Source organism: Microtus ochrogaster, chromosome 10, assembly GCF_000317375.1.
Source record: "Microtus ochrogaster isolate Prairie Vole_2 chromosome 10, MicOch1.0, whole genome shotgun sequence".
Taxonomy (NCBI): domain Eukaryota; kingdom Metazoa; phylum Chordata; class Mammalia; order Rodentia; family Cricetidae; genus Microtus; species Microtus ochrogaster.
In genome coordinates, this window is record NC_022016.1 from 84,350,685 (window position 1) to 84,365,159 (window position 14,475).

Genomic DNA, 14,475 nt, shown 5'->3' on the forward strand with positions numbered 1-14,475 from the left:
CAAAGATAGGATCCTTGAGGCTCTATAAGCAGACTTAGCCATGTTGCTCACGGTAAGAGTGAAATGGACAAGCCCTATTTTGTATTCAAACCTTCCACTTCATCACCATTTTAGGCTCACTCTGTTCTCTTCTATGAGGCAAGGTCTGTTACTTCCTCAACCAGAACCTGCCTCCTAAGGTTTTGGAGCCTTCAAAAACAGCCTGTCAGCTGCGGGGCCTATTATCCAACACAGGAGCCTGTCTGGACCTTTTCTTTTCATATATATATATATATATTTAACCGTATGAGCTTGCTGTGTGCACCTGGTACCCTCAGAGGCCAGAAGAGGGCATCAGATCCCCTGGAACTGGAGTTACAGATTGGTTGGTTGTAAGTTATGTGGGTGCAGGAAATTGAACCTGGGTCCTCTGCAATAGCAGCAAGTACTCTTAATGAATGAGCCATGTCTCCAACCCCGCTGTGTGTGGGACATTTTATATTTAAGTCATAATTTTGTGTATATGTATATGTGTGTGTTCTTCATGTTTGAAGTTTACCCCACAATCCTGGAGTAACTGGTTCATATAATAGGACACATAGCCACACGTTTTAGCACCAGGAGGCTGAGGCAGGAGGACACTGAATTGACTCTAATATAAAAATCCTTTCTTTATTGCCTCAAGTCCAAAATCAAAGACAGTCAGTGGTGGCAGTTCAGCAGCACAGCGCATGCTTAGCCCCGGCTGTGCTCCTCGGCACCCAGTGAATTAAAAAAAGGCCGGAGAGAGATCATCTAAGGAATTCTGCTATTTAATGTTTATTTGGGAAGAGCAGAGCATTGCCGTGGCAATGCTCACGCCATCATAAATTATGGGCGTAGTCACAAAGCTTGAGCAAGAAGTTTTACAGATAAAGATGCTGGCATCGGATATTTTAAAACAATAGTCCTGGCCACAATGACTAATAACAAGAGTGACGAGGATCTAAGCAGGCAGCTGCTGCAGATGTGTGAAGTTCTGGGTAAGGTCGAGGCCTCTGCAAGTTTGTGTCTCTAGGAGTGTCTTCAGACAACCACAGTAAGAATGTTTCCTGCGAAACCTCTGAAGTTCATTTGTTTTTCTTTTTCTTTTTTTTTTTTTTCCTTCTTTTTCTTGATTTCGATACAGTGTTTCTCTATGTAGCCCTGCCTATCTTGGAACTTGCTCTGTAGACCAGGCTGGCCTCAAACTCATAAACATCTGCCTGCCTCTGCTTCTCAAGTGCTGGAATTAAAGGTGTGCGCCACCACCTCCCAGCTCCACCAAATCATTTAAACTACCTTTGTCTTTATCATTCATTGTGTGTGTGCATAAATAAGCATGAAAGTCAGGATAGCTCGCCAGAACTGCCTCTCTCCTTCTGCCATGTGGGCATGGCGCAGAGCTCTCTACACCAAAACACAGTGGTAGGGCGCAGAGCTGGAGTAGAGGGCTGGGTGACAAACCCGAGCTTTATCAGGTCATATGTCTATTAGGCAATGAGAAAGCTGCCAACCATATCTGTCATGACCACCCTAACCAATGGCTGCCATGGATTGGGTGCCAGGCCCTGTATACATATGCTTTCACCCAAGCCCCGCCCCCAGGAAGTGAACTTTCTTGTTCATCTATTTTCAGAGGAGGAGTAACTAGTGGTTTCAGGTCACCAAGTGGAAAAACCAAGGAGTCAGATTCAGGGAATTTGATTCTGTAGCCAAGTTCATCTTCACATTCTGCCCACTTTACAGTTGTGAAGACTGAGGATAGGAGCTGTCAGGGCACTCACATCATAGAAATGAGAGATGGTGCAGCAGGTTTGAACCCAGGGCTGCCGCTGTCTCCTCTCTGTCTCCCAGGGGGAGCACATGTCTTTCTGCTCTGGTCTGCGGACCTCAGGACTCAGCAAGATCTTGAACATAACTACTTTAATATTTCCACACATTTTTTAGGAAAGTTATCGCCAAGAGAGCTGGTCTAAGCCAAAGTTCACATTCAACTTGGTTGCACTTGAGATGGTCTGAGTTGGCTACGACCCGCCTCAGAAAACCAGAGGGACCAACCAACCCCAAGGAGGGAGAGTCACACCTCGTCTCCCTAGGACAAGATCCAGGGGCAGGACTAGTGACTGCAGACACATTACAGCCCTGACTTCTGCTGGCCCAGGTCCCCAGGTCGTCCAGCCTCTTCTGTGAACAGCAAGACTGAGGCCCAGGCAGAGGATCCCACGACCGTGTTTACTTCACAGCACTGCTGTCCTTTCGGCCACTTCTCTTCTGTCCCCTTTCTGCCATCTCCAGGTCCTCATTTTGTAGCTGGGCACGTCGGGGGACAGCTGCTCTTGTTGGCAACCTCAGCCACATCTGGCAGATGTGTCAGCAGGATGCAGAAGGGATGTGTGAGTAGCCTTAATGTGATGTGGGGGAGCAGCCATGGGCAGAGCTGTGCCTGAGGAACTGGCTTGATGGCCTCCCCCTTCCTTATTTTCTTGTCTCTCCCCCACCTCTTCTTTTTTTTAATCTCTTCCCATATGCCATGTTCCCTGACCTCATCCCTTACTGGTACTTCTTTCTTTTATACTGGTCCCAGTAATTCACTATTTTCCTTTATCTTCCCATCCGTGACTGCTGAGAGGGGGGATAGTTTATCTTTTTTTTTTTTTTTTTGAGACAGGGTTTCTCTATTTAGCCCTAGCTATTCTGGAACTCACTCTGTAGACCAGGCTGGCCTCAAACTTGGAGAGATCTTCATCTTCTGCCACCTTGAGTGCTGACATTAAAGGTGTGCACCACCACTGCCCAGCTTATCTCCCTTCTAAACCAGAATATAGAAGTCAAGATTTGTAAGGCCCAGGGAGTTTAAGCTCAGTCTCTGGGCCTCTGCCCTCCCAACAATGAGGGAAGAACACAGCTCTGTGGGACAGGAAGGCCAGAGCTGGTGATCCATGCTCTTGGTCTCAGAGAGGATGTTGGGAGGATGTGTCTCCCTTGAAGCTTGGAGCTGGTCTCAAACCCAACCTAGATTGGGTCTCTGAGCTCCAGCTTAAACCCCCTCCCTGCCCCATGCATGGGGTGTCAGCCCAGGGTCTATGACGTTTATAGGATGTAAAACCAGAGAAAAGGAAGTAGAGACAGAAAAAACGCAACCAGACTGTTCCACAGGGACCCAGGCACAGAGGACTTCTCCCCCTGGGATTCTGTGACTGTCATTTCTGCACTGGGACAGAGTGCTTGGTACTGGGTGAACCTGAGTGCTTTGATGTCTGTGCTGCTCACTGGAGGAAGTTGTCTGACCTCACCTCCAGCTGTCTCATGGCAGCCATGACTGTGATGCCCGCACTCAGGAGGCTGAAGCAGGAGGATCCTAAATTCTATGCCAGCTTGGAGTACATATCGGGATAGAGCATTTAAAACAACAAAGCATGCCAGTTGGTGGTGCACACCTTTAATCCCAACAGTCAGGAGGCAGAGGCAGGTGGAACTCTGAATTTGAGACCAGCCTGATCTACAGAGTTCCAGGACAGTCAGGGCTACATAGAGAAACCCTGCTTTGGAAATAAAAATTTAAAAACCATGGGAAAAAAAACAAACAAGATTAACCAATCAACATCCTAGGGAACTCACTTGGCAGGAGATACCACAGTGGGCTACTTCCTGTCCCAGCTGTAAGCATGTTCTACATGAAAGCCAGCCTACCAAGGTGAGCAGGCAGGCAGAAGGGAAGGAGGGAGTTAAATCTTTGTCTTCACAGTGCTGGGATGGAAGCCAGGGCCTTGCTCATGCCAGGCAAGTGTTTTACCCCAATCCTTGGAGAAAAGCAACTAATCAATGATGGTAGACATGACCAAGTCCAGGAGTTACGTGGATTTGTTATTTAAGAAATAACCGATCGTCTACAGGTACAAAGGGTCGTTCCCACATTAGCCTGCCCAACACGTGTGCTGGCGGCAGATCTGGGGAGGCAGTTTACAATACTAACTTCATTTTGGACAGCAGTTCCATAGAGTGACTTGTCATCTCTACCCGTGACTTTTTTCTTGAGACAGGGTTTCTCTGTGTGGCCCTGGCCGTCCTGGAACTCACTTTGTAGATGTGGATGAATTCGAACTTGGAGATATGCCTGTCTCTGCCTCCTGAGTGCTGGGATTAAAGCTGGCACACAACCTAGGTCCCTCTAGCCATTCCCAGGCTTTAGCAACTTCGACTCTTGGAGGCCAGAACAAGTCTTGCACTACTTACCTGATAACCAGGGTGCAAGGCTGTGTCCCACCCAAATCACCTCACTAGCAAAGTCAGGTGTCAAAGGAACCCATTACAAATGACATAATACTCCCATCAAGAAATTCCAGGGCTGGAGAGATGGCTCAGCAGCTAAGAGCACTGCCTGCTCTTCCAGAGGTCCTGAGTTCAATTCCCAGCAACCATATGATGGCTCACAACCATCTGTAATGCTGTAATGAGATCCGGCTCCCTCTTCTTCCCAGGACAGGCTCCAAAGCCACAGAGAAACCCTGTCTCGAAAAAAAAACCAAAAAAAAACCAAAAAAAAAAAAGGAATTCCAAAGGCTTTAGTACCTGTGACTGTAATTAGGGACAATGACCAAAAGCTATAAAATAAGCAGGAAGTGAGATGACTTCCCAGATATCAACTTGGGGGTCACTGTTTTTCTGAGCAGCCCAGGGGACTATTGGAATTTTTTTTTTATGGGAGGAGCCAATACAACGGCTAGTTTATTGGAGGGAAATTTTCCATCACATTCTGAAAAGTTAACGCAGGGCTCAGTGGGCCAGTTGGTGGGGCACCAGCTTGTAATGGGTTCCACAGCTTGGGCACCGCTGAGTCTCGCCTCTGTGCAGCCAAAACCAGATGACAGTACAGTTGTTCTCTTCACAGATGCAGCCCACTACCCGCTTGTTGGTGATGGACGGGACTAAATTAGGATCTTCCTTGGTGCCTGCAGCCTTTGGAGGTAGCATATTGTATGGATCCAGTCCCTTCTCTGAGGCTATCATGATCTCCCTCTCCAGCCCTGTAGCCTGTTCCTCATCAGTAGGACCACCACCACCTCTAGAAGCCACGTTGCAACCGCGCGCCATGGGGCCTGCGGGCCCTCAGGGCCTGAGCCGCCAGAGCTCCCACTCAGCGAAGTAACCTTGAAGCCATCTCGCCCTGGAATTCTTTTGAGACAGGGTTTCTCAGTAGCTTTGGAGCCTGTCCAGGCACTTGCTCTGTAGACCAGGCTGGCCTCGAACTCAGAGATCCGCCTGCCCCTGCCTCCCGAGTGGTGGGATTAAAGGCGTGGCCGACTATTGGAATTCTTAAACCAGGACATGGCTAATTTACAATTTTAAAACTCTAGGCAAAATTTCCATCTGGGTGTGGTGGCACAAGCCTTTTAATCTCAGTTCTTGGGAAGCAAAGGCAGGAGGATCTGAGTTCAAGGCTCGCCTGGTCTAGAAAGAGTTCTAGGACAGCCAGGGATACAGAAACCCTGTCTTGAAAAACCAAAGATTTCCTGTTCCCCAGCACAAGCCAGTCTGAGCATTCTGTGGCTCAGACTCCAGGCCTCTCCGCGGCTGCAAGGAAGGCTCAGCAGGAACAAGCTGTGCCGGAGAAGACACTCAGTTCACAGAGCTGATGGATGTGGCTCTTTGGGAACCCAAGAGCTTGGTCTGAGCTGGAGATGCCACCCAGTATTTGGTACTCAGAGACTGACTTCCTGCTCCCTGGTGTCAAGCCCACAGCAGAGCAATTCTGCCCTCTACTTGGCTGGGCAGACACAAGAGCTTTGGGAAGGGCACCTAAGCAGTTAGGCTGAGGCCAGAACAGTGAGGCCAATCAGCTCAACGGCACATGGTCTGAGTGTGCCAGACCCTGGGTCCCCACAGTCCAGAATCACTCCTGTTAACACAGGGCACTCGGTGACGCTCAAGTTTGGGAGTCTGTCGTGTCACTTCAATAGCGGAGCAACAGCGGTGGTGCCCCTGCCAGCCTATCATCTTCTCACAAGCTCCCCTCTCCCTTGGCTACAGCGGGGCATGGTTAACTCCTGCTCTAGTGAGCTTTCTGGGTCATTCCTGTACCTGGCTCCTCTCTCCAGAGACCAGAGCCCTGGTTCTGGTGAGAGGATGTGGTGAGGCCGAGAATCAAGTTCAGCACCTTGGAGAGAGAACAGCGTGCCTTTGAAACTTAGGAGGCGGATTTGAACTCCGGTTTTGATCCACAGAAAAAGCATTATGGGGGTAAGCAGATGTGATTAAACATGTTCCAGGTCCTCGCCAGTCCCTTCTGGGATTGCCTCTAGTGCCAGGGTGTACCCTGCCTCAATTCTGCAAGATGCCCACATTCTGAACACTCCGGGGCAGTCCAAAAGTTAGAGCCCCCAGATTTCACTATCTGGATCCTCTACCCAACACTACTGGGCCTTAGAGCAGGTTCTCTAACACCTTGGTGGGTGCTTGATTAGCCAAGGGGCTGGGCTTGTGACTGCTGGGTCCCCAGAGACCACAGGACTCCCACATTCATCAGTACTACTGGTGGGACCAGAAAAGGTCATGACTGAGTTATTATAAATACACATTTTTTGTTAGGTGACAGAGGGCATAGACGGTGCTGTACAGAGCTGGTTTAGGCTTGGGGCCAAACGCCACAGAGACAAAGACTGAGTCCACCCAGCAGGGCAGGCCAGGCAGCATTCTGGGGCCTGTAACACTTGGTTGGTCGGTAAGAGTCACTGGGAGTCTCATTCAGGGCTGGCGGGGCCCTAGACATCTTGGAAGCTCCTTGGTCCAGTCCGATTGAGGTCGCGGGTGGTATTGCAGTGGCACCTAGGTTCAGCTTATGTCATTCAGGGCCTGGTGGGACAAGAGGGCGTCAGGAAGATGTCTAAGATGTGCAGGACGAGGAGTCACAGCAGGGAAACTGGCAGGCCACTTACCTTGCGGGTGAACTCGGGCAGCACAAAGGCTGCGCGGTGCATCTCCGTGTTATAGTATTTCAGCTGCATCTGCTCCACCTGGGCCTGTGTCAGCTGCTGCACAGGCTCCCGGAAGTTGGTGCTCTGGGGACCAGGGACCAAAGGGTATCAAGAAGGGGCTCTCAGCATCCACCCACACCCTACCTTGCAGGTGACCCCCAGCTCACCGGGTTTTTGCTACATAGCATGAAACCAATCTGGCCGCTTGGGTAGGTGGGGATGGTGCAGTAGGCATAGCCCACCACAGGGAAGAGAGATTTGCAGAAGTGCCTCATCTCCTTGATGAGGTCTAGGTGCAGCCACTGGCACTCACCTGTGGGGGAGTTGTGGGTCAGCCTTACCACAGAGAGAACAGATGGCCCAATCGTGTATCCCACTGTGCCCATGCTCACCCTGGCAGCAAAGGATGCCATCTTCCTTGAGTGCTGTCTTCATGAGCTGGTAATAGGACTCCTTGAAGAGGCTCTCAGCGGGGCCTAGAGGGGCAGAGACCTCGGCTAACCTGGCTGAGACCTCCATGACCCAGCCACATGGTTGCTCAGCGGCAGAGATGGTGTTGGACCAAAGTTTGGGGATTGTGGAGCCTACTGCTTCCACCTGGGGGACCCTGCATTTAACCCCCTTCCACATCACACCCCACCCCACTCTCTTCAGGTCTCCGTCTCTGGTGGCAAGGGAGAACACAGCTCTGGCTGGGGGGCTGTTGCGGGTATGGGACTTGCCCTGGCTCACCCATGGGGTCCGAGGAGTCGGTGATGATGACGTCGAAGGCATCTTGGTTCTGTTTCATGAACTCAAAGCCATCACCCACGTGGAGGGTCAGCTTAGAGCTAGAATAACCGATGGCCATACCCGGCAGAAACTTCTTAGAGACTTCAATGACATCCTGGGGAGGGGGACAGGAGGGACTGTGCTGGGTCTGAGGTTAGAGACCCCTGGTTGAGTCTCCTTGGACAAGCCCTTCCCTTTCGGAACCCCAGTTCCCACAGATCTGTAAAATGGGAGGGACTCTGGAACTTCAGCTATTCAGGGGCTGACTGGTTCTCACCCGGAACTCACCATCGTGTAGACCGAGTGTCCCGTGTACAGAGCAGGGCTTTCTTGACCCTTTATTAGGTTTTTTGAGACAGAGTTTTTCTGTGTAACAGCTCTGTAGACCTTGAACTCAGAGATCCAGTAGCCTATGCCTCCCAAATGCTGGGATTAAAGGCGTGCACCACCACCGCCTGGGAGACCCTTTAATATTTTTGAGACAGAGTCTCATGTAACTCAGGCTGGCCTCGAACTTCGGATCTTGCTTCCATCCCCTAAGTGCTGGGATCTAGGTATGTGTGGCTACAGAATTCCTGATGGCCAGGACCCTCCTTCTATCCCTAGCTAGCCTTATCAGGTCACTGCGATGTTTCCTCCAGTCCAGAAGATCAGCTGCACGCTCAGGACTCACCTGCCCATCATCCAAGAACCTTGGGCAACGCTCAGTGCAGTGCTCACTAAAACCACACTGGGCATAAAATAAAGGGTAGATGCCTTAGTTGCTGGCAATGTCCCTGGCCCTGCCAGGGCCTTAAGGCAGAGACCAGCTCTGAACACACAGAATTAACATCCACAGTGCAATGTGTGCCAGGCTTTACCTGGTTTTCCTACTGAATCATCTTTTCAGACTGAGGAAACAGGAACATTGAGCCATAGGGTGCAGAGTCAGGAAGGGACAGAGCTGACCCTGGGAACTCAGGCCTGTCCTACAGCACCAACCTCATCGATCTCACACTGGACCACAGACTCCACAGACGGGTGCTTCACCACTTCCCGTAGGACGCCCCCATCTCCACCCCCGATGATCAGTACCTGGGTGGAGGAAGGACAAGTCAGGCCTGAGCAGGTCCACTCCCACAGAACCTGGAACTGTCAATGCGCCTCCCAGCTACAGATCTCTGACTCATTTTCTACCTTCCAGAGAACCCTTCTGTCTTGGAAGCCCGGGTTTCCCCTAGGGGCTTCTCAAGAGAACAACCCCCCTAGGGGCTCCACTCATCCGGACTGACAATTTCTAACAACCATCTGGGTGGCATCTGGCCCCACACCTAGTGCCAGACCTGTTTTGGGACCCTGAGCTAGGGGCCGAACCAGGGGGGATGCGGTACCTTCCGCGGGTTGGGGTGGCTGCAGAGTGGCAGGTTGGCGATCATCTCCTGGTAGGAGAACTCGTCCCTCTCGGTACACTGGATGACGCCATCCAGAACCAGCACGTTGCCGTAGGTTTTACTGCGGGCAGAGTGACAGTCGGGGATGTGGGTCCAGGGGCACGGGGAGAACGGGTCCCAGCCCGCCCTGGGTGCGCACCGTGGCCGCCACGGGGTCCCGGTGTGGGCCGTCGGGGTGACACGTGGCAGGCCGGCCACGAGTGGGGGCTGGGTGGGCCTCGGGGTCCCCTCGGCTGACGTGTCCTGGGAGTGACACGTGGACGCGGGGCCGGGACGCGGGCTTAGGGCGAGGGAGCCGGGCCTAGCGCAGAACTTCTGACAGCTGTCCCGGCGCGCGGCGGTCGGTACCTGCGGAAGACGAGGATGTCTTGGTACCGCGAGCGCCGGTGGTGCAGCAGCTGCTCCACCTGCAGCGACAAGGCCTGGCCAGGCCACAAGCTGCAGGTCTCTCGGAACCAGCCCTCGCGGATGGCGGCGGGGCCGGGCGCGGCTGTGCTGTCGGGGCCGGGATCCATGGCGGGCGGGCGGGCGGCGCGCGTCGCGGGCCCGGGACTGCAGGCCGCGCGGAGCCGCAGCACAACGGGACCAGCTCTGCCCGCCGCCCGCGCCACAACCTAACCCGCCCGGGGGCGGGGCCTGCGTTGAGGGGCGGAGCCCTGGCCATCCAATGGCGGCGTGGGCTGGACCGCAGCTTCATGGGTGCTCATTGGCCGCCGGGCCGCAGCCAGCGGTGATTGGCTAGGGCGAGCTGTCCGTCAGCAGCAGCAGGGTAGTGCGGCCGGCTGCCGGGCCACGTGGGGCCGAGGGGCCCCGGCGGCGGGAGGGTTCCGGGGCGGGCGGCGCCGGCGCAGGGGTTCAAGGGCCGGGGCCTCATCCTTGGCAGCTCACTGGGTTTGAGATCCTGAGTTTAGTCCAGGCCCCTAAAGTATTTTTATTTACATGAGAGGGTTGTCGCGCCGTTTGGCTCCTTTGCTTTGAATTGAGAGCCAGGAGCGGGTAGCTGCGGAATAAGAATGGGGCTCTTTCCCGAAGAGTTTCTAAATTTACCCGCAGATCCCAGGAAGAGGCCCTGCACATTCATATTCAGAACGAAAAAAGACTGGCGCGCATTTTTTTCTTTTTGACAAACTGAGTCTTGCTCCTTGAGGGGTGGGAGGGAACGTGCTGTTTTTATGAAAATGTCAAGGAACTTATCAGAATCACATTAAGCATGCTAATTACCAAATATTAAATGCTAATTGCTCCATACACAATTTGAATGCCAAGGAAGGAGGATGAACCCGGAATAAGCAATTCCTGACACGGTGTCAGGGATGGGTCTTGACTGACATTAGCGGCCTCCACCTGGAGCGGGAGCGTGCTCCCTTGTCATAACAACGCACTGGCTGAAGCGCACGGGCTGCTGTTGCTGGGGGGCTGCAGCCTCAAATCTGTCCCCCTCCCCCCTCCCTCGTTGCTGACTTCAAGCTCCTAAATGGAGGAGCGAGGAAGGCAGTCCTAGAAAGTTGCCACCGCATCCAAGTAAAGGATCATAGTGATAGTGGCTCAGATGGAGGGAGATAGTGTGTCCAGTTTTACAGGCTTGACTGGGATAGCCTGTACTTGGTAGAGTGTCCTGTACTTGGTAGAGTGCATGGCAGCTCGGCCTCTGGGCTATAACTGGCTGTTCACTTGCCAGGAGCTCTGAGCCAGAATTCAGATTGCCACAGGGGTAGGGACGGTTCCTGGAGATGCCAGCCCCTGATGACAGGCTGAGCTGGGTCTGGTCCATCCCTCCCCTGGGAACAAGGGTCCAGCATGTACCCTCCAGGCATGTGCCTTTCAGGTTTAGGAAGACGGAGGTACTGAAAAAACTGCAAGTAAAGCCAGGCATCGTGGCATACATCTTTAATACTAACACCGAAGAGTCAGAGGCTTGAATCTCTTGGAACTATCTATAGAGGAAAACCAGAGATCCATAGGAGACCTTGTCCCCCCTCCCCCAAAACAAAAACATAAAGTAAATAAAGACCTGCAAACAAAAACCTCCCTGAAGCCGGTGGTGGTGGCAACACACTTTTAATCCCAGCACTTGGGAGGCAGAAGCAGGCTACCTCTGCGAGTTCAAGGCCAGCCTGGTCTATGGAGCAAGTTCCAGGACAGGCTCCAAAGCTACAGAGAAACCCTGTCTCAAAAAAACAAAACAAACCCAAAAAAACAAACAAACAAAATCCTCCCTGAAAGCACAGCGACCAAGAAGCGCCAGCCAGCTGGTGACCAAGAGGAAAAGCTGTGGTTCTGCTTTTATTCTCACTACCCAGCCCACATAAAAAGTGATACTGAAAATCAGATGCCAGGCAGAAAACAGAACACAAGCCTCAGCCACGCCTCTCCCAGGTGCTTGTGGACAAAGGGAGAGAAGGCAGGCTGAGGCAGTGGCAAGGTGAGCCTGTCAATGAATAGTGGCTGGCCATGGGGCTGCCACATGGAGTATGTCACTGTGGAGACTGGCTGGATCAAGAGATCGGTCAGCTTCTCCATCCTGAGTGCTGGGGTTAAACACATGTGCCATTCCACACAGCTTCGGCGAGTCTTTCGAAGCACTGGGTTTAGCCAGTAAATGCTGCGGCTGAATGGGGGCAGAGCATGGGTTTAGCTGGTAAACGCCGCCGTGGTTGAATGTGAGCAGAGCTTATTTGGCGGTTGAGAGGCACCTGTGAGCAAAGGGCCTTCCCGTGCCCCGACTAGGTCCGTCTTCAGCATGTCAGGGTCTATACCTCCTGCTTTCCTCCAACTTGGTCATCCTAGGTCTGTTCAAGTGATCACCCCCATGGGCCTCGGCTTCAGCGGCCTGAACTACAGCTGTTTTCCAATCTGCCAGGGCTCCCTCCCCACGCCCACCTTTTGTCCCAGAAAGGAAAAATTTAAAAATTTATTGCCTGTGCTGGCTAGCTATCTAGTTGACACAGCTGGAGACATCTGATAAGGGGGAACCTTAGTCAAGAGTACTCTACCACCAGATTGGCCTGCGGGATATTTTCTTTATTGACGATTGCCAAGAAAGGGCCCAGCCCACTGTGGGTGGTCCCCACCCTGGGCAGGTGGCCCTGGGTGTCTAAGAAAGAAAGTAGGCTGAGCAAGCCATGAGGAGCAACCAGTGGGCATGTTCCTCCACATTAGTTCCTGCCTCTTCTTCAGGGTTTTCTTATGTCCAAGACCTCATGATCTCCCTGCCTCCTCCTCTTGAGGGCTAAAATTACAGCTACCAGGCCTGCTTCTTCTTTTCCACTTACTGGCACAGCCCAGTGCCCTCCTGAGCATCCCCTGCCCTCAGTCTATGGAAAGTGCCCACCACTGTAGTTAGACTGCCATGGGTTAGCAGATTATGTGCTCCTTGCTCTTCAACGCTCACTGTTCTGGGATGTCTGTACAGTGTGTGAAAATGTATTGCTGTGATTGACGGAACAAAAAGCTGAGCGGCCAATGGCTAGGAAGAGGTTCAGCAGGACATCTGGGGACAGAGAGTATATGCTGGGAAGAAGGGAGGAGATACCAGGAGACACAGAAGGGAAATGGGAGATGCAAGATGGAAGAGAAGTAACACCATAGGACAGATCATAGTTTAATACAAATTAGTTTATTTAGAAAGAAGCCTAAGCAATTGGTTGAATTTCTTTCCGATTGAACTTTCATAATTAATAAGAAGCTGGGCAGTGGTGGCAACTTAACTTTCATCCCAGCACTTGGGAGGCAGAGGCAGGTGGATCTCTGTGAGTTCGAGGTCAGTCTGGTCTATGGAGTGAGTTCCAGGACAGCAGCAGGGACTGTCATTTGTGGGCTGGCAGTCCCAATGAATTTCTTTTCTTTCTTTTTAGTTTTTCAAGACAGGGTTTCTCTATAGCTTTAGTCTGTCCTGACTGAGCTAACTGGGCAAAGGAGTCTACCAGGATCTCTAGCCCAAGGTAATGATGAAATTGATCAATCATTAGTAGGAAATGTGCTAGAAGCCTCTGAGTGTCATAAGAAACACCAAGTTAATAGCAAGGGTTTGAAGAAAGAGTTTTTTTTCCTATCACTTGACAACAAGCCAAAGAAATTATAAGGGGATGTCCTACCTGTTCTTTGTATAACCAAACACCACTACCTGCAGGAAGTAAGCCTCAGGGTACTCAAAGAAATGTAATTTGGTAAATGGATGTTTTATTTGGTAGAGTTTAGAAAATTAAAATATGTACATCATACCATAGATTCAGGATTTCAATGGGCAACTGCTTTGAATTCTGAATAGGCTGATTCTGTAACTCCACATTTATTAGAAGTTACCTGTACAAATTAAGACTGACAGTGCTCCAGCATGTCTCTAGTAAAGGAAAATAGAAGCTATTACAGGTACACCACACATTCTACAGGACAAGCAGTTATAGAAACATCTATCAAACTCTAAAGGATAGGCTTTATAAACAGAAAGGGGTAATAAAAACCCCCAGAGATAGACTGCTCAAAATTTATTAACTTTAGGGCTGGAGAGATGGCTCAGTGGTTAAGAGCATTGCCTGCACTTCCAAAGGTCCTGAGTTCAATTCCCAGCAACCACATGGTGGCTCACAACCATCTGTAATGAGGTCTGGTGCCCTCTTCTAGCCTGCAGGCACACACAGACAGAATATTGTATACATAATAAATACATATTAAAAAAATTTATTAACTTTAAATGTTCAAAATGCTATGAAAAAGGAACAGCAGCTGTGGAGAGACACTGGATGGTAGGAAAAAACCTGCTGAGCTAAATTACCCTGTATACTTTAAGAATGTGCTGAACTCAGAATGGAAAACAGTTAAGTGTTACATTGGGGAAGAGGTTTTGCTTTTATTTCCACAGGAGAAGATAAGCTATAGAAACCACCAAAATTGATAAAGATGAGATTCAAACAAGAGAGACCTCTTGATTAGAAGGGGCTATAGTTCATCAAACAATGTGGCCATTCAATCTAAAGTAACTTATAAGACTGGCAAATCTGTTTCATTTGATTTGATATAACCTGCCAAAAAGGGAAACTCTTCAAAGTTAGGGCTGGGGCAAGGTTTTGTTTTTATCTTTCCAGGAGAATAAAGACCCAACTAAGGGATCTGAAGACCACTGGACAAATGAGACACCTGAAGAAAAAGGACAAACCCTGCAGAGAAAATGTCCTAAGAAAAGGAGTAAACCAGCCTAATGATCCAACACATTTCCAACAGGATAAAATTGCATAAGTCTTCCCAAATGTTTGCTTTGCTTTTCTCTACAGAGATATAAGTCAAATATCTTTTTTTTTTTTTTTTTT

At 50.8% G+C, this 14,475-nt stretch overlaps 1 protein-coding gene and 1 pseudogene across 1 annotated transcript; both read right to left on the minus strand.

The window, feature by feature from the left end:
• Positions 1-4,553: 4,553 nt before the first annotated feature.
• On the minus strand, positions 4,554-5,158 carry LOC101986944 (annotated as a pseudogene).
• A 1,398-nt stretch (positions 5,159-6,556) lies between these two features.
• On the minus strand, positions 6,557-9,763 carry Srm (spermidine synthase). Its single transcript, XM_005353717.2, has 8 exons — positions 9,521-9,763; positions 9,113-9,233; positions 8,724-8,816; positions 7,704-7,857; positions 7,364-7,447; positions 7,139-7,284; positions 6,933-7,055; positions 6,557-6,849 (listed from the first exon to the last, which is right to left on the minus strand). Exons 1-8 carry the CDS (start codon positions 9,685-9,687, stop codon positions 6,829-6,831), a joined length of 909 nt encoding a protein of 302 aa, XP_005353774.1. The 5' UTR covers positions 9,688-9,763; the 3' UTR covers positions 6,557-6,828.
• Between the last annotated feature and the right edge of the window lie 4,712 nt (positions 9,764-14,475).